General features: G+C 41.7%; 1 protein-coding gene across 2 annotated transcripts in view; it reads left to right on the forward strand.

The window, feature by feature from the left end:
* The window catches only part of LARGE1 (LARGE xylosyl- and glucuronyltransferase 1), a 614612-nt gene that overhangs the window by 518099 nt on the left and 75984 nt on the right, over positions 1-20529 (forward strand). For both annotated transcript variants that reach the window (XM_040234777.1, XM_040234778.1), the window contains exons 8-9: positions 3261-3373; positions 5203-5328. In XM_040234777.1, coding sequence (XP_040090711.1) covers positions 3261-3373; positions 5203-5328 — 239 coding nt within the window. The remainder of the gene's footprint in view (positions 1-3260; positions 3374-5202; positions 5329-20529) is intronic.

Raw genomic sequence — 20529 nt, forward strand, 5'->3', positions numbered from 1 at the left:
AGTTAAGTAAGCAGGGTGACAACATACAGTCTTGATGTACTCCTTTCCCAATTTAGAACCAGTCAGTTGTTCCATGTCTGGTTCTAACTGTTGCTTCTTGACCTTCATACAGATTTCTCAGGAGGCAGGTCAGGTGGTCTGGTATTCCCATCTCTAAGAATTTTCCACAGTTTGTTGTGATCCACACAGTCAAAGGCTTTAGCTTAGTCAATGGAGCTGAAGTAGGTCATTTTCTGAAATTCTCTTGTTTTATCTGGGATCCAGCAGATGTTGGCAATTTGATTGCTGATTCCTCTGCCTTTTCTAACCCAACTTGTACATCTGGAAGTTCTCAGTTCACATACTCCTGAAGCCTAGCTTGAAGGATTTTGAGCATTACCTTGCTAGCATGTGAAATGAACACAGTTGTATGGTAGTTTGAACATTCTTTGGTACTGCCCTTCTTAGAGATTGGAGTAAAAACTGACCTTTCACAGTCCTGTGGCCACTGCTGAGTTTTCCAAATTTGCTGGCATATTGAGTGCAGCACTTTAACAGCATCATCTTTTGAGGTTTGAAATAGCTGAGCTGGAATTCCATCACCTCCACTAGCTTTTTTCATATTAATGTTTCCTAAGGCCCATTTGATTTCACATTCTAGGACGTCTGGCTCTAGGTGAGTGACCACATCATCATGGTTATCCAGGTCATTAAGACTTTCTTGTATACTTTTCCTATGTATTCTTGCCACTTTTTCTAAATCTCTTCTGTTAGGTCCATATGATTTCTGTCCTTTATTGTGCTGATCTTTGCATGAAATTTTCCCTTGGTATCTCCAATTTTCCTGAAGAGATCTCTAATCTTTCCCATTCTATTGTTTTCCTCTGTTTCTTTGCACTGTTTACTTATGAAGGCTTTCTTCTCTCTCCTTGCTGTTTTCTGGAACTCTGCAGCATTCTGTTGAGTATATCTTTCCCTTTCCCCTTTGCCTTTCCCTTCTCTCCTTTTCTTGGCTATTTGTAAGAGCTCCTCAGACAACCACTTAGCCTTCTTGGCAATTTTTGCAATGCTCATGGTTAAACATTTACCAGCCTACCACTAGGGGCACGTGGCAGTTTTCTGAGTTTGCAAGGGCAAGTAACCCTGGTGGCTCAATGGTAAAGAATCAGCCTGCAACGCAGAAGACATGGGAGTTTAATCCCTGGGTCAGGAAGGTCCCCTGGAGAAGGAAATGGCAACCCACTCCAGCCTGGAAAATCCCATGGACAGAGGAGCCTGACAGGCTACAGTCCATAGGGTTGAAAAAGAGTCAGACACAACTTAACAACTAAACTACAACAACCCAGGTAGAAACCAAAAGTCAGAAAAAGAACAAGTCTTGGTCTGAGTCACAGAACTCCACAGAGGCATTGCTGGGACTCTTGTCTGGGTGGTGTCACTGAAGAAGCTCTGGCTTTGGAGTCAGGCAGATCTGATTTTGGATCTCATAGAACTGCTCTTACACAGTGAACTGTTTAAGTGTCTGACCCAGCGTCCACTCCACCTGCAAAATAAGGGTGACAGTATCTAGCTTATCCGTGTGCCAAAAAACCTAAGAAAGCACCAGGGAGATGCGCAGTAGGTATGATTTGCCCTTTTGGCTTACAAGTTCAGATCTCTGTGTATTACCCCATTCTTGCCATAACCATATATATGTATTCTTTTTTATTTCAACTCTACCCAATGGACCAAACACCTTTCACAAAATAGTAAATATACTTTTTTCTCCAAATATGTTCCACTGGAATAAGTTTTTTTTTTTTAAAAAAAAGTCTCAGCACTGACATTTATGTGTGATTTGGAGAACTGGTTTCTTTCCAACAATCTTAGAAATGTGTGTACTAGGTATCAAGTAAGATCATTTTTCAGCTGCCCCGAGTTTTCTCCACTGACGGTTCTGCTGAGCTAAGCTTCCTGAGGAGGATTGATTTGGGAGCCCATGGGTGCCACAGTTCCATCCGCCAAATTAACTGCAGTAGCCTGCAGGGGCGTTCTTCTCACAGTTTGCATTCTGTGCTGTGTGTGTTCTCTGCATAACGCTCACCAACCGGTTAGTAGACACTAGCTCCTAAGCTATTCAGCTAAGCCAAAAATGTACTTTTCTTTTTAGACTTTTACTAATTTATTTATACCTGAATAATACATTTAGTTGTTTTTAACATTTTTAAAAATACAAAGGTGTATAAAATGACGATTTCCCTTCCTGTGTGGTAGAGTGTGCTCTGTTGAACTCTTTGCAAACCCATGAACTGTAGCCTACCTACCAGGCTCCTCTGTCCATGGGATTTCCCCTGAACAAGAATACTGCAGTGGGTTGCCATTTCCTTCTCCAGGGGATCTTTCTGACCCAGGGATCACACCCACGTCTCCTGCCCTGGCAGGTAGATTCTTTACCACTGAGCCACCAGGAAATCCCTCTCCTTCCTATACAATCCCCCATTCACTCAAGTCTCTCCCATAAGCCACCCCCGCCAAAAAAAAAAGAGGGTAGAGAGGAGGAGGAAGTGACCTCTGACAGTTAGTTTCTTATGAACTTGAAGGCTCTTGGGGCCCCATCTTGAACTCCCAGCATCAGCACAGCCTTCACCATAGTTTCTAATGTATTGGGCCAAAGAAAGCTATTAAAACCAGCAATACTGCAATGAGCTCATATGGCTTGTCAAGAGGCATAAAGCAAATTGGCAAGGACGTACCCATAATAAAGTCAGAGAGGATCTGCTTTGTTTCTGTAAAGATAAATGACACAGGTTGTACAAACATCATCTATCAGCTAACCCTCGGTAGGTTGTCATTTATCTGGGGAAAAACAGGAGAGAATCTGTGTTTACAGGATATGTACCATGTGTTAGGTGTGCGGTGCTAGGCTCTTTTTTTTTTCTTTTTTCTGGTGATAAAATATACAAAACATAAAAATGCCATTTTTAACCATCTTTAAGTGTACAGTTCAATGGCATTAGGTACATTCACAATGTTGTACGACCATCATCACCATCTATCTCCAGGGAGTGCTAGGCTCCTTTGCCCATCTCACTTGGTCCCTGCAGTGGCTTCTGAAATCTGTGTTAATATTCTCTATACAGTGAGGATATTTCAAAGAGACTATTTAACATCTCATACCAAGTACTTGGCAGAGCCTGGGGTGAACCCAGGCATGTTCATCTCCAAAACACATGGTCAGGCGTGCCTGGCTCTCTCTCTTATCTGTGGTTTTTTCCTCTGTTTCATCCTATGCTGTTGTCCAGGGGTGATCCTGCTGCTTCTAGATAAGCTGCGGAAGATGAAGTGGGAGCAGATGTGGAGGCTGACTGCAGAGAGGGAGCTGATGGGCATGCTCTCTACATCCTTAGCTGACCAGGTGAGTCACCAGCCTAGAAGGTACGGTTATTCCCAAGCACCCTGGTGTGCTACTTCTCAAGCTTGCATGGGGCTGGGTCTACATTATTTTTCCAGCTCTTGCATGACTTCACACTTGGATCAATCTGCCTCATTCTTGCCAGCCTAAGACCACAGCCCTCTCCTTAGTTCATTCCCCTTGTTCATCCATCTTTATCACACTTTTTCCTGCACACTCTGCATGCCAGGAACTATGTTCAGAAATAGGATTACAGGGATAAACGAAGGACAGAATCCTTGGCCTCAGAAAGTTCATAGTTTATTGTTGTAGACTCACAAGTAAATGATAATCTGGTGTGTTAAGAGGAGGTCACGGTCTTCACCTCAATGTAGAATGCACAGTGTCTGCCCCCTGAGATTCCAAAATGCCAAGGCATATTTCCTTTGCCAAGATACCATTTGCCTTCATGGCAAATAGAATCAAACCTTTAAAGCCAAGCCTTTTGCTTAGCTCCTGTACTGTGACCCCTATCCTCAAGGGGAATGAATTTAAATAGAAGGGACAAACCTCCTCAGCTGGTGAAATCAGCTTTTAATCCAGGCAGTCTGAAAAAGTCCATGAACTCCACCAAGCAACTAACATAAATTCATAAAATCCCCATTTCTCATTTTTGCTGAGCCTTTGACTTTGAATCTACTAGGGTCACATATCTTGATTCTGAGATCCCCATGTTATATGTGGCCATCTCGAAATGTAAAGATATCTCTGTGTTCGCTGCATGTTATTCTTTCCTGTTCAACCAGAAAGCAAGGCCACTCTCCTTGTTTTTGTTCATCATTCAGCTGCCTGTTTCACTGAATTCCTAGAGAGTTTTCTAGTATGAAGGAAAACAAGAAACTCTGTAGGGTTACTTTACTATTTTTTTTTTTTTAGCATTGTTATTATTCAGTATTTCCCAAGCAACCAGAAACTAATTTCCTTTTTCATACCAGAGATATGGTATAATGAATGAGTTAAAAATTACCCAGGTAGCTGTTTTAAACCTGAGGGGAAAATTGTCCTCCATCATCATATTTCAAGTCGGGTCACAATGACTTGAGTGTGTCCCCAAAAGCTAGCAATTGCATGTCCATGTCCAAAGAGGATAGTTTATTCAGCCATCTCCTTCTGTGAAGGCCCATAATTCACCTTCCGGCACCACTTGTCAGCAGCTAGTTAATAAGCATGGCCTGGTGGTGCAGGAGCTTGGAGAAGAGCTGGAAAGAGGGAAAGCCCCATAGAAAAGTCAGAGTTGAATTTGGAGATGGGGCATGCAGATACAGGCACGCTGGCCCACAGGAAGCCCAGGCACATCCATCAAGTCTGCCCAGAGCCCCAGGAAATGCGGCGAAAGCAGGGGTGTCATTCGTCTCAGCCCCTGGATCAGTGGAACAACCTGTCGTCACAGTTTCCTCTCCAGGAGGCGTAGGATGGATGACATGGGGTTCCTCTGTGAGGTGAGAAGAGGGCCGGAAAAGCAGCTTCATTTATCATATACTGGCTTGAGTGGAAAAGATGCTCCGTGTCTGCCCCCAGGTCCCTTTGCTGCAAGGGGATCACTGAGACCAGCAGGACCCATGAACATCAGGTCAGCATGGGGCATCCCCCCAGTGTAAGGGGATCTATCCAAACAGGGTTGCTTGGTTTCTAGAGATAAAAGGCACGGGAAAGGCCCAGCAGGGCAAGCCAGCCTGTGCTCCAAGTAGGAGGCTCATGAGACATTCCATAGGAGATGTCATGCCTCGAGAGCCAGCATCACAAGCTGAGCCCATTTGACTATTTGACAGTTGTCTCTGGCTTTTATCCCTCAGGACATTTTCAACGCCGTCATCAAACAAAACCCCTTCCTCGTGTATCAGCTGCCCTGCTTCTGGAATGTGCAGCTGTCGGACCACACCCGCTCCGAGCAGTGCTACAGAGACGTGTCTGATCTAAAGGTAGGATAAGGAAAGCCCCAGTGGACATCAGCTCACCCCCCTGATAGAGTGAGGTGCCCAGCAGTGGCAGAGGGAACCCGGATGGGGCAGCACCCTTCAGGGGCATGAGTGGCTCGGAGCCTGTGTGCAGTGTTGGGAAAGAGAGAAGGGTGCAGGACAGCAGAATGAATGTGCTTTTCTTCTTTGTTTGGTTCCCCATCTGCCTTGTTTGGGCTTTCTGGAAAGCATAAGGCCTCCCAGCACAAGAACCAGCCTGTGTGGTTATGCTTCCTGCCACCTGCTGCTGGCTGTTTGGATTCATTTAATTCAAACAAAGCATTTAGGGAGGGTCTACTCTATAGATGTTATACAGCCAGATGCTGTAGATATGGATATGAACAATTTATTTTCTACTTGCAAATCATTCTTGACAGAGAGGAACAGAGAAACAAATGAAGAAATAAGTGTTTTTAAAAAAGGACAGATGCTATGATAGCTATTGATGAGGTGAGCTGTTGGATAGCTACATGGATAGCTGGGCTTCCCTGGTGGTTCAGATGGTAAAGAGTCTGCCTGCAATGCAGGAGACCCAGGTTCAATCCCAGAGTCAGGAAGATCCCCTAGAGTAGGGTCTTGGAGAAGGAAATGGCAACCCACTCCAGTATTCTTGCCTGGAAAATCCCATGGGCAGAGGGACCTGGTGGGCTATACCCCATGGGGTTGCAAAGAGTCGGTCATGACTGAGCAACACACATAGATGGATAGCTATTTATGATAGCATAAATTTCTCATTCAACCCCAGGGAGAAGGGACAGTGACAGAAAAGCCTTCACTGTGGTGTCTCCAAATGCACCTGGTAGGGCCTAGCATTAGACAAGGAGGAGGGATGTATCAATTACCTACTGCCATAGACAATGCTACATAACAAGCTATTCTAATAAGGGCTTAAATCATTGATCTGATCATCAGTTAAATCATTAATTGTAGACAATTTAGTTGATAAGTCTAAAAGTTGGCTGGATGACTGTCTGATAGTGGCTTAGCCAAATGTCTGTGGTCAGCTTCAGACCAGGAATCTGGCTGCTAGCGCAACTTGGTTCTCTTCTAGTACCTACTGGGTCCCATCACCTGGCCAGTCTAGCTTGTTCCCACAGCAAAGCATAGGTAGAAAAGGAAGCCCTTGGGCACATAAGGAAACCTGAATCCTTTTTGCTGGCATTCTATGTACCAAAGGAACTGTGGGAGTGAGCCCAGAGTTAAGCGATGTGTCAGAATTCCTTGCTGTGGTACATATACACAAAGGAGTATTACTCAGCCATTAAAAAGAATACATTTGAATCAGTTCTAATGAGGTGAATGAAACTGGAGCCTATTATACAGAGTGAAGTAAGCCAGAAAGAAAAACACCAATACAGTATGCTGATGCTAAGTCGCTTCAGTCGTGTCCGACTCTGTGCGACCCCATAGATGACAGCCCACCAGGCTCTGCCGTCCCTGGGATTCTCCAGGCAAGAACACTGGAGTGGGTTGCCATTTCCTTCTCCAATGCATGAAAATGAAAAGTGAAAGTGAGGTCGCTCAGTCATATCCGACTCTTTGCAACCCCATGGACTGTAGCGTACCAAGCTTTTCCGTCCATGCGATTTTCCAGGCAAGCGTACTGGAGTGGGATGCCATCGCCTTCTCCACCAATACAGTATACTAACGCATATATGTGGAATTTAGAAAGATGGTAACGATAACCCTGTATGCAAGACAGCAAAAGAGACCCAGATGTATAGAACAGTCTTTTGGACTCTGTGGAAGAGGGCGAGGGTGGGATGATTTGGGAGAATGGCATTGAAACATGTAAAATATCATATGTGAAACGAATCGCCAGTCCAGGTTCAATGCATGATACAGGATGCTCGGGGCTGGTGCACTGGGATGACCCAGAGGGATGGTATGGGGAGGGAGTCGGGAGGGGTTTCAGGATGGGGAACATGTGTACACCCATGGCAGATTCATGTTGATGTATGGCAAAACCAATACAATATTATAAAGTAATTAGCCTCCAATTAAATAAATTTATATATATATAAAAAAAGAATTCCTTACCTATAGTTGTGAAGGAGTGAAAGAGTGAAGAGCTGACTTCAGCTATTAAATGACAGCTTAACGATTTAACCTAGGCCTGCCTGACACCAAGTGTGTTTGCCCTCTGGCTGTAACAAAGAGGAACAAGATACGTGTATCCATAGAGAGTTTATTTCATTAAAAATTTATACCCATCGCCCAGGTGACAATGTGGTAACAATAATTGCAAGTTATAAAAAGGAAAAGGGGACCAAATCTTACTTTTCTAATAAGTCAGCCTTTTCTTACTGACTTTTGGTCCGTGTCTACATTATGTGGTCCATGTTATGTCTTATTTATGGTCACAATATACATGGAATTTTATACTTTTCCATTACATAGCCATAACTGGTACCTTATATTTTCACAAATATAAATATGTTAAAATCAACAACTCAAAGTTCACACCTTCTCAGGAGTAAGATCACAGAGTCAAAAAGAAAGAACTGTTTTTTTAAACACAGTTGAAGTTCACTGCAAAATATTTAAAACAGAAGTACTTGCATTATTCATTCTTTCAATCAGCATTTATGCAATTCATTCAATAGGCCATGTACTTCATAGATATAAGGAAAAGAGATGAAATGCACATATTTCTAAGAAAATCATGAACAAAAAGTTCAAAGGGGAGGAAAGTAAAAACAGCCTTATAAAGAACACCTAAATATGCTGCATAAAAATTTTTTAATGTTTTGAAGGCAGAGTTGATCAGCTCATATGGTAAATGAAGTAAGCAGAGTCCAGAAAACAATGATAACATGTGACTCCAGACTGATAAAAAGCAGCTACATGTGATACTTGCTGGGTATTTGCTGATTCTTGGTGGCTGGGAGCCTGGTGTCAAGGTAGATCACTGTATAATTATTTGTTCAAATAAGGGAATGCTATCATGAGTTGTCTTTCACCATCTCTCAGAGTTTGCTCAAACTTATGTCCATTAAGTCGATGATGCCATCAAACCATCTCATCCTCTGTTGCCCCTTCTTCCTTGCCCTCAATCTTTCCCAGCATCAGGGTCTTTTCTAATAAGTTGGCTCTTTGCATCACATGGCCAAAGTATCGGAGCTTTAGCTTCAGCATCAGTCCTTCCAGTGAATATTCAGGACTGATTTCCTTTAGGATTGACTGGTTTGATCTCCTTGCTGGAGATGCCTTGGACTCTCAAGAGTCTTCTCCAGCACTGCAGTTTGAAAGCATCAATTCTTCAGCACTCAGCCTTCTTTATGGTCCAACTCTCACATCCATACATGACTATTGGAAAAACCATAGCTTTGACTATATGGATCTTTGTGGGCAGTGATGTCTCTGCTTTTTAATATGTTATCTAGGTTTGTCATAGCTTTTCTTCCAAGGAGCAAGTGTCTTTTAATTTCATGGCTACAGTCACCATGTGCAGTGATTTTGGAGCTCAAGATACTAGAGTCTGTCACGGTTTCCACTGATTCCCCACCTATTTGCCATGAAGTGATTGGACTGGATGCCATACTCTTTGTTTTCTGAATGTTGAGTTTTAAGCCAACTTTTTCACTCTCCTCTTTCACTTTCATCAGGAGGCTCTTTAGTTTCTCTTCACTTTCTGGTGTCCTCTGCATATCTGAGGTTATTAATATTTTTCCTGACAATTGACTCCAGCTTGTGATTCATCCAGCCCAGCATTTGCATGATGTATTCTGCATATGAGTTAAATAAGCAGGGTGACTATACACAGCCTTGCCATACTCCTTTCCCAATTTTGAACCATTTTGTTGTTCTGTATCCAGTTCTAACTGTTGCTTCTTGAACTGCATACAGGTTTCCCAGGAGGCTGGTAAGGTGGTTTGGTATTCCCTTCTCTTTATGAATTTTTCACAGTTTGTTGTGATCCACACAGTCAAAGGCTTTAGTGTAGTCAGTGAAGCAGAAGTAGACTTTTTTCCCAGAATTCCATTGCTTTCCCTTGTATTATATAAGAAATAAAAAAAAGAATATTATAAGTAGGTTAGAAGAACAAGAGATTACCAAAGATGAACAGGCCTATTTAGATCAACTAGAACTTTTAGAAGTGAAAAATATAATTATTGAAAGTATAAATTAAATGAATATGTTAACCAATAGATTAGTGCCAGCTGAAGAGAGATTTAGTGAACAGGAAGAAATATGTGAGGAAATTACCCAACACAACACACTGGGAAAAAAAAGATAGAAAAACAGAGGGAAGATAAGATATTGGGATGTGTCTAATTAGATTATAGGAAAGAAATAAAGAGAAAAATTGGAAGTGAGGCATCACTGGATGGGATGGTGAGTGGGAATTTTTCAACTGTTAAAATGTATCCATGTGTTTTCTAAGCAGTATACAGAGAAAGGATTGTGTTTGCAAAACAGTTTAAATAAAGAGAAAGTCATATTTAGACTTACAATAGTGAAATTTCACCAAGGTAAAGAAAAGTGGTTTTAAAAATAGCCAGAGTGAAAAGACAGATTCTCTACACAGCAATTCCATGTGTGATGAGAGTTCCAACAGCAATGGATGTCCGAAGAGAGTAAAAGAATACCTTCGATGTGCTGAGAAACAATAACAACACATTGTATGCCTATGAAAACAATCTTTCAAGCGTGAGAGAGGAATATCTAGATGAGTAAAAACAAAGAGGATTTACCATCAACATACATATGCAAAGCAACTTCTAAAGGGTATGCTTTGGAATCCATTGGCAAATGGTTCCACATTCAAGAAGGAATGTTGAACAAGCAAGTTAGAAATGTATCAGAACTCTAAATAGAGTTTCTAAATGATAGCAATAATAGTAATAATAATAATATGGCATATTGGTTTAAAAACATTATACCTAAATTATCAGAAAATGACAGTGTGTAATCAGGAGGGAAATGATGAGAATTAAAGTACTCTGAAATGATTGCTTTGTTGAAGAGGGGTATGAGATAAGTTAGAACTGTATGGGCTTCCCTGATGGCTCAGATGGTAAGGAATCTGCCTGCAATGCAGGAGACCTTGGTTTGATCCCTGGGTCAGGAAGACTACCTGGAAAAAGAAATGGCTACCCACTCCAGTATTCTTGACTGGAGAATCCCAAGAACAGAGGAGCCTGGCAGACTGCAGTCCATGGGGTTGCAGAGTTGGACACGACTGAGCGACTAGCACTTTCACTTTGCACTTTGCACTTAGCACTAGCCTATGCATGCTAACATTTCAAGATTAAGCTCTCACAGAATTGAAAAAGGAGGTGGGATGGTAAGGAATAAGAAAAACCCAGACAACCAAACAAAACACCTCAATTATTTAAAAGAAAAATTAGATTGCAAGAAAAAAAAAATAGTGAAAGTAAAACTAGGGAGAAGTAGAAAACAAAAAATCAAGATGATATAAATAAGTCCAGATATATCAATAATCAAATAACTAATTTTGCCAGTAAGAAGATAGGTTGTCATATTGAATAGGAAACAATATCCAACATATGCCATCTACAAAAGATATGCCTAGTACAAAACAACCCATTAAGTTTGACAGTAAAAATTTTGGAAAGAATATCAAGCAGAAATCATCCCAAAGGAAACTAGGTAACTATCTTGATATCAGACAAAACATTGGTAGGTACAGAGATTGTCACAACTTAAAAACATAAAGTACATCAAGAAGATATAAGAATTCTAAACTTGTGTGCCTATCATGCTGTAGCATATATGTATGCAAACCTGAATAGAGCTCCAGAGAGAAACTGACAAGTCTGCTATCATAGTAGAATATTTTAACATATCCTTTTCAAATTGAAAGATCAGACATGAAAAAATGATATATATTCTTCTCAAGCTTACATAGGACATTTATTAAAGAGTAACCACGTATTAGACCATAAAACAAATCTCAGCACATTTCAAAGAATCATACAATGTCATACGTTCTGAACAGAACTCATAATTGAAACTGAAAAGTACTTAGAACTGAATGAAAATAAAAATAGTACATGCCAAAATTAGTGGAATGAAATAAACATACAGGGAAACTTATAGCCTTAAATGCTTATAATAAAAGAAAAGCCTGAAAATTAAGCCAAGTATATAACTTAAGATGATATATGAAAAATATTAGGATAAATTCAAAGAAAGTTAAAAAAGGAGCAGAAATTGATCAACAAAATCTTCAACAAATTCAAAGTTGGTCCTTTGAAAGACATCAATAAAATAGACAAAGCCATGGCCAAACTCATTGAGGAAAAACTAGAGAACTCACCAATAAATCAATCAGTAGGCACACATGCAATTTCATTAATTCATTCATTCTCCAGATGTTTTTGAGCCCAGTGATTCTTCTGAGTTTTAGGAATACAACAAAGGTTAAAGCACACAAAAGCCTCGCACTTATGGGGCTTTCAGTCTAGGAGATTAAGCAGAGTTATAGGGGATAATACGAGAATACTGTGAACAAAATTATGTCAATAAATTTGAAAACCATGAAAGGAACATATTCCTAGAAATGTATAATTTACTAAAACTGACTTAAGGAAAAATTAAAAGTCTGGATTATTTTCTAGTCATTAAGCTTCCTTACAAAGAGAGTAGCAGCCCTAGATAGTGAAAAGGAGTTGTTCTACCAATTTTTTTAATCAAAAGATATTTCCAGTTTTAAGTCAACTTTTCCAGGGAATAGGAAAAGAGGACACTTTTTAATTCATTCAGTGAGACCAGGCTATCCTTGATACCAAAACCAGTCAGTTCAGTTCAGTTCAGTCGCTCAGTCATGTCCGACTCTTTGCGACCCCATGAATCACAACACGCCAGGCCTCCCTGTCCATCACCAACTCCCGGAGTTCACTCAGACTCACATCCATTGAATCATTGATGCCATCCAGCCATCTCCTCCTCTGTTGTCCCCTTCTCCTCCTGACCCCAATCCCTCCCAGCATCAGAGTCTTTTCCAATGAATCAACTCTTCGCATGAGGTGGCCGAAGTACTGGAGTTTCAGCTTTAGCATCATTCCTTCCAAAGAAATCCCAGGGCTGATCTCCCTCAGAATGGACTGGTTGGATCTCCTTGCAGTCCAAGGGACTCTCAATAGTCTTCTCCAACACCACAGTTCAAAAGCATCAAAAAAGGATAATTGCAGGCCTATCTCATTCATGAATATTGATGTAAAAATCTTAAGCAAAATATTAGCAGACTAAATCCAGCTATGTATAAAACAGATCATACATCATGGCCAAGTTGGGTTTATTCCAGGAAATCCAAAAGTGATCTAACACTGAAAAAATCCACAGCAGTCATTTAGCATGTTAATAGGTTAAAGGAGAAACACTGTCTGGTTATCTAAATAGATGCAGGAAAATTATTTGATAAAATGAAATATTTGTTTGTGACAAAACCTCTTATGAATAGTATCTACTGAAAACCTACAGCAAGCTTTTGCTAAAGGGCTGTGCTAAAAAATGAAAAGAAAACAATAGGAAGCCCAGAAATACCCACACATTTATGAAAATTTGATATATAACATTATTTGAGACATATATATGAGATGGCATTGCTGGCCATTGGAGGGAAGATGTAATCTTCCATAAATGGTGTTGAGACACTTGATTATGTATGAGAATCAAGAAAAAAATGAAAATGGGACCCTGTCTCACACCATACACAGAACTTATTCTGATAGAATAGAGACTTAAAGGCCAGAGGGCTTCCCTGGCAGTCCAATGGTTAAGATTCCACGCTTTCACTGCAGGGGGCACAGGTTCAATCCCTGGCCAGGAGACTAAGATCCCACATGCCAAACAGTGCAAACAAACAAAAAAAAAAAAAGGGAAAGGCCAAATTAAACATTTATTTTTAAAAAACTAGGAAACTAGCCTATTACCTCAGAATAGGAAAGAATTTACTCAGTAAGACACCAAAAGTGATAGCTGCTCAGTTGTGTCCAACTCTTCGCAACCCCATAAACTGTAGCCTGCCAAGGCTCCTCTTGCCATGGAATTCTCCAGGCAAAAGACTGTTTTAGCACTATCCACTGGAGTGGGTAGCCTTTCCCTTCTCCAGGGGATCTTCCCGATCCAGAGATCAAATCCAGATCTCCTGCACTGCAGGCAGATTCCTTACTGTCTGAGCCACAAGAAAGCCCAAGACACCAAAAGCATATATATCAAAATGAAAACGTCAGTGAATTCAACCACACTGAAATTAATAACTCATCAAAGTGGTATCAAAAAGAGAAAACAAATAAATAGTTGCAACATATAGCACTAACAAAGGACTAGTAAACAAAGTATAGAAAAAGTTTTAATTTTTAAGAAAAACATGTGAAAGCTATAGAATCATTTCACAGAATTGCAAAGAAAATGGCCAATAAACACTTGAAGGGATGGTCAACCTTTTTGTTAATCAGGGAAGTGAAAATTAAGACCACAGATAATTGAAAAAGTGGTAGTAATACAGTCTCATTTATCAGTAGGAACGCTTCTATCCTATATTTTTTGTTATTTTAGTTTCTTTTTTTTTTTTTTAGTGTTTACCTTGACTGTTCCTAAGTTTCACTGGTGATAAAGAATGAAATCAGTACTCTTTTTTTTTTTTAACATATATTTGTTTATTTCATGTGGGACCTTAGTTCCCCAACCAAGGATCAAACCCAGGCGCCTATATTGGAAGGTGGAGTATTAACCACTGGACCACAAGGGAAGTCCCTCTCCTATAGTGTTGATGGACGTTTCAGTTCAGTCACTCAGTCATGTCTGACTCTTTGCGAGCCCATGGACTGTGGCACACCAGGTTTCCCTGTCCATCACCAACTCCTGGAGTTTACTTAAACTCATGTCTATCAAGTCAGTGATGCCATCAAACCATCTCATCCTCTGTTGTCCCCTTCTCCTCCTGCCATCAATCTTTCCCAGCATCAGGGTCTTCTCTAGTGAGTCAGTTCTTCACATCAGGTGGCCAAAGTATTGGAGTTTCAGCTTCAGCATCAGTCCTTCCAATGAATGTTCAAGACTGATTTCCTTTAGGATGGACTGATTGGATCTCCTTGCAGTCCAAGGGACTCTCAAGAGTCTTCTCCAACACCACAGTTCAAAAGCATCAATTCTTCGGCACTCAGCTTTCTTTCTAGTCCAACTCTCACATCCATACATGACTACTGGAAACACCATAGCTTTGACTAGATGGACCTTTGTTGACAAAGTAATGTCTCTGTGTTTTAAATATACTGTCTAGGTTGATTATAGCTTTTCTTCCAAGGAGTAAGCGTCTTTTAATTTCATGGCTGCAGTCACCATCTGCAGTGATTTTGGAACCTCAAAAAATAAAGTCTGTCACTGTTTTCATTGTTTCTCCATCTATTTGCCATGAAGTGATTGGATCAGATGCCACAATCTTAGTTGTCTGAATGAGTTTTAAGCCAACTTTTTCATTCTCCTCTTTCACTTTCAGCAAGAGGCTGTTTAGCTCTTCTTTGCTTTCTGCCATAAGGGTGGTGTCATCTGCATATCTGAGGTTATTGATATTTCTCCTGGCAATCTTGATTCCAGCTTGTGCTTCTTCCAGCCTAGCGTTTCTCATGATGTACTCTGCATAGAAAAAGTTAAATAAGCAGGGTGACAATATATAGCCTTGACGTATTCCTTTTCCTATTTGGAACCAGTCTGTTTTCCATGTCCAGTTCTAACTGTTGCTTCTTGAACTGCATACAAGTTTCTCAGGAGGCAGGTCAATTGGTCTGGTATTCCCATCTCTTGAAGAATTTTCCACAGTTTATTGTGATCCACACAGTCAAAGGCTTTGGCATAGTCAAGAAAGCAGAAATAGATGTTTTTCTGGAACTCTCTTGCTTTTTTGATGATCCAACAAATGTTGGCAATTTGATCTCTGGTTCCTCTGCCTTTTCTAAATCCAGCTGGAACATCTGGAAGTTCACGGTTCACGTACTGTTGAAACCTGGCTTGGAGAATTTCAAGTATTACTTTGCTAGCGTATGATATGAGTGCAATTGTGCAGTAGTTTGTACATTCTTTGGCATTGCCTTTCTTTGGGATTGGAATGAAAACCAACCTTTTCCAGTAATGTGGCCACTGCTGAGTTTTCCAAATTTGCTGGCATATTGAGGGCAGCACTTTCACAGCATCATCTTTTAGGATTTGAAATAACTCAGCTGGAATTGCATCACCTCCACTAGCTTTGTTTGTGGTGATGCTTCCCTAAGGCCCACTTGACTTTGCATTCCAGGATGTCTGGCTCTAGGTGAGTGGTCACACCATCGTGTTTATCTAGGTCATGAAGATCTTTTTTGTATAGTTCTTCTGTGTATTCTTGCCACCTCTTCTTAATATCTTCTGCTTCTGTTCTGTCCATACCATTTCTGTCCTTTAATTGTGCCCATCTTTGCATGAAATGTTCCCTTGGTATCTCTAATTTTCCTTGAAGAGATCTCTAGTCTTTCCCATTCTATTGTTTTCCTCTTATTTCTTCACATTCATCACTGAGGAAGGCTTTCTCATCTCTCCTTGCTAACCTTTGGAACTGCATTCAGATGGGTATATCTTTGCTTTTCCCCTTTGCCATTGGCTTCTCTTCTTTTCTCAGCTATTTGTAAGGCCTCCTCAGACAACCATTTTGCCTTTTTGCATTTCTTTTTCTTGGGGATGGTCTTGATCACTGCCTCCTGTACAATGTCATGGACCTCCATCTATAGTTCATTCAGGCACTCTGTCTATCAGATCTAGTCCCTTTAAATCTATTTCTCACTTCCACTGTATAATCATAAGGGATTTGACTTAGGTCATACCTGAATGGTCTAGTGGTTTTCCCTACTTTCTTCAGTTTAAGTCTGATGGAAATATAAGTGGATACAATCCAATTGAATAAACACTTTGGCACCATCTTGTAAAATTGGAGTCATGCCTGTTTTACAACCTAAGGCTTGGCTGTAATTGGTCAAAAGTTGAGATGTGGATGACTTCCTGCAGAAAGGAAATGGAGACAGATGGAAGTCAGGTCCCATGTCCTCATAGTAAATGACATCGTTTGAGTAGGAGAGGATGTGGTGGACTTAAACTCTCAGGTCGTATTTACATATCAAAAAGAAAAACATAAACTTCCACTAAAATTGGTGCAACTAAAACCTTGGCAGACCTTAAAAAAGAAGGAAATTATGACACAGGCTATAGCACTGATGACCTTTGAAGATGTACTCAGTGAAATGCTCCAAACACAGGACAAATATTGTATGAGTCCACTTATGTGAGATACCTAGAATAGTCAAATTCACAGATACAGAAAGTAGCATAAAGGTTCCCAGGGGCTGGGATGAGGGGAGAATGTGGAGTTAATGGGTACAGAGTTTGAGTCTGGGATGCTGAGAAAGTTCTGGAGACGGACAGTGCTGATGGTTGCACCACTGTGTGAATGTGCTAAGGGCCCTGAACTGTACACTTAGAAATGCTTAAAATGGTAGCTTTTATGTATATTTTACCACAGTAAAAAACAACTATAGGGGTGGAAGGAACTTGGCAAGTATCCTATGAAATTGGTTGTTCCTAGAAGGATTAGTCGGCGAAGGCAATGGCACCCCACTCCACTACTCTTGCTTGGAAAATCCCATGGACAGAGGAGCCTGGTGGGCTGCGGTCCACCATGGGGTCACTAAGAATCAGACACGACTGAGCAACTTCGCTTTCAAATGGCAACCCACTCCAGCGTTCTTGCCTGGAGAATCCCAGAGACGGGGGAGCCTGGTGGGCTGCCATCTATGAGCTTCATTAAAGAAACCAGTCCTAAGCCAATATATTTGGTGTGATTTCTGAATAGCTCTGTATTGGCAGCCAGTTGTGAACTTTCAATTTTGACATTTTATAGATGCCAACAAAGCTTGGTCTCCAAGTGTGCATCCCGTCTTCCCACCACGCATGTACCAGTGTGCTCATGTTCCAGTCTTTACTGTTGGTACTAGACGCCAGGCACTGTTACAGATGCTGCAGACAAGGCCACTGGCCATATCCAGCTTAGGCACTGATGCAGCAAACTTGATTTTGCTTAGTGGTTGCTTCATTATTTCATTTGATGGGTTCAAAGTGACAATGATTTGTGAACCCTCTTTGGCAGCCTCTTCTGTATGTTAAGTAGAGGAATTTCGATGATATGACAAAACCACAAAGAATGATTTAAACCAAGTTTATTCAGATGGCAACCCACTCCAGGATTCTTGCCTGGAGAATCCCATGGACGGAGGAGCTTGGTGGGCTACAGTCCACGGGTCACAAAGAGTCGGACATGACTGAGCGACTTCACTTTCACTTTATTCATCCATGTCTTTTTAGATAAACCTAGAAAAGAAGTCATTTTACCCACTTATAGCTTATCTCACAAAGGCTGACACTGAACCCTGAAATACAGGCCATATATAAGAAGAGGAACTGCCCTGGAGTGGAGGGAGAGAATTAAGGGATGAGGGAGAGAGATTGGAAGGTCAGAGCCCCACCCTCTGGGTCTTATCAGAGTTTGAACATTGATGAGGAGCCTAAAGAGCTGGTCCAAGAACCCAGCATGTCTGTAGGTCCTTCCAGGCCAACCTGGGCCTCAGATTCCAGTTAAAGGTGCAGCTTTGACGTTTTCTTTCTTCTTCCTCCCACCCTCTTCATTCATTCATTCATTCATTCATTCATTCATTCATTGTGTTCAACATCTATAAAGAACCTCCTGTTTGCTGATTATTATGTCACTTCCTGGGGAGTATCCAGGGTACCCTGAGCTCTGCTCTCCATCAGCTCACACTCTGTTGCCCAAAAGGGTAGCCAACCTGAGAAGCCCACCTGTGGGACCCACAGGCTCCTGAGCTGGGTCAGCTGATGGCAAATGTCAGCTTAAGCAAGAATCATAAAAATATGTTAACTTGACTGTCCTTTAGGGCAACCAGGGCCAGGTCTTTTTGTGGTGGATTGTGCAGTACGACACTCATGTGTCTCTCCTCCTGGTCCTCATGTTCCTTCAAGTTAAGCAATAACTTAAAGACCTTCATAAATCAACCGAAGAACAGTCCTGGATTTTTGTGTTTCCTCCACTCTTTTATGCTTATCTCACCCACACCTCATCTGACAGTCAATTTTTTTTTTTTTTTGGTCATTTCTTTTTATTGAGTTGTTCCAGAATGTTTAACTTGCCTTTCATGGAAATAGTGACTCTCACTTAATTCAAAGAATATTAATTGCATTTCCAGTCACATTTGAAGTAGAAATGGTGTAGAAACACATTTGGTAACAAATGCGGCTTCCTCCTGGTAGCATGGAGCTCAAGTGTAGGAGCTGACAGGCTCCCACCTCCTGCTAGAGCAGAGTTTACCAACCTTGGCATCTAGCCTGCCCTGGATGTCAGCCGACAACTTTGTGCTAAGTATAGGTTGGTTAAGAGAAGGTCTAAGGGGAGAAATGGTTTCATTGAGGAGGCAGAAGTAGATAGGCTTTTGGAGCTAAGCAATCTTTTAAATTCTAATGACAGTTCTGCCTCTTACCAGTCCTGTCTCTGAAGGACTTGAGTAAGTCACTTAACCTCTCAGGCTCAGTTATAAGATTCTCAATAAATTGGAGGCCATTATTGTCGGCCCCATTCTCAGCCAGGCCCCTTGAGTGCTCCATTGAAATGCACTTGACTTTACCTCAGCCTTTTGTGTTTCAAAGACCTTCATTTTTATCTCTTCCATCCTAAAGCTTGATGACTCAGCCTTCCTGGCTGAGTCTTAAAAGAGAAGGACCCAGAGGAGCAACTTTTTATTCCTTCACCAGGAATGCAGACTCAGGAGACCAGCAAAGAAGCTGTGGGCTGGCTTAAACGAGGGAGATAGGAAGATATTCTAGGAAACTGTCTGGTCCTTGAGTCTTGAGTAGACTGTTTATTAGGTGAGGAAGCCCTAGTCAGAAATAATGGGCAAGGCCAGGAAGTGGCAAGCAGAGGGTCCAGTCCTTAGGTCTAAAGAGCCCAAGGTTGAGTAAGCCATGATTCCTGCCCTTGGGAAGGTCACAGACTAGGATTAACCAGTAAGGAAACAGAAAATCCCAGTGCACCCTGCTAAGTGCTATGAAAAGGGAAGAAATGATAGTGTTAGTCACTCAGTCATGTCTGACTCTTTGCGACCCCACAAAGCCTGCCCGGGTCCTCTGTCCTTGGGATTCTCCAGGTGAGAATACTGAGGTGGGTAGCCATTCCCTTCTCCAGGGAATCTTCCTGAACCAGGGATCAAACCCAGGTCTCCCACGTTGCAGGTGGATTCTTTACCATCTGAGCCTCGAGGGAAGCCCTAAGTGCTATGAAGCAGGGAAATAAAGGGAGAATGAGGGCAGCAGGAGGAGCCTTGTCTAGTTGGGAGCATGACGCCATCTGTGTCTTGGAGGGATTTCTGCATCTTGTTATCCAAATTTGACTGCTTCCGTGTCCTCTGCCCTCATGTCACTCTTTAGCCCCCAAACACCCAGGCTGGCCCTCTCTCCAAGTCTTTTCCCTGCTGTTCCTCTACTTAGGGACTTGGAGAATGGGGAATGGAAATTCACATGCAAGTTAGGAAGGGCAAGCCAGATGCTGGTAGGCAAGCAATAGGGACGGCTCCATGGCTACAGAAACACCTACTAGGAGTGCACTGACCCCTTTCTGGGATCAACAGGAAACATCTCAGAGGAAGCCAGCTGTGACCAGGACCTCAAAGGATGAAATGGAATATTCCAGGTAGATTGGATGGGAATAGTGTTCTTGCCTGGAGAATGCCAGGGACGGGGGAGCCTGGTGGGCTGCTGTCTATGGGGTCGCACAGAGTCAGTCACGACTGAAACAACTTAGCACCATAGCAGCAGCAGTGTCACCTGAGAAGCCCAAATTCTTGTGAACCCTCTTTACATTAAGTGGATTTTTGAGAGTTAACCCCAGAACAGAGACCCTTAGTATAACATTCTCTCCTTGAAAGAACATTTGAATTTGAAGCAGCAGGCACGGATGCTGAATTTTTGAATTGGGAACTGCGTGCACTTAAAAAGAAAAACCCTAAAGGAGAGGAGAAAAACCAAGAGAAAACATGCCATCCATATGGGGAAATGATCTATGTTCCTAGAGGCAATCTGTAGCATTTGCATAAGAGGAGTAGCGCATAACTCAAG

The sequence above is a fragment of the Oryx dammah genome, unplaced genomic scaffold (assembly GCF_014754425.2).
Source record: "Oryx dammah isolate SB20612 unplaced genomic scaffold, SCBI_Odam_1.1 HiC_scaffold_29, whole genome shotgun sequence".
NCBI lineage: Eukaryota > Metazoa > Chordata > Mammalia > Artiodactyla > Bovidae > Oryx > Oryx dammah.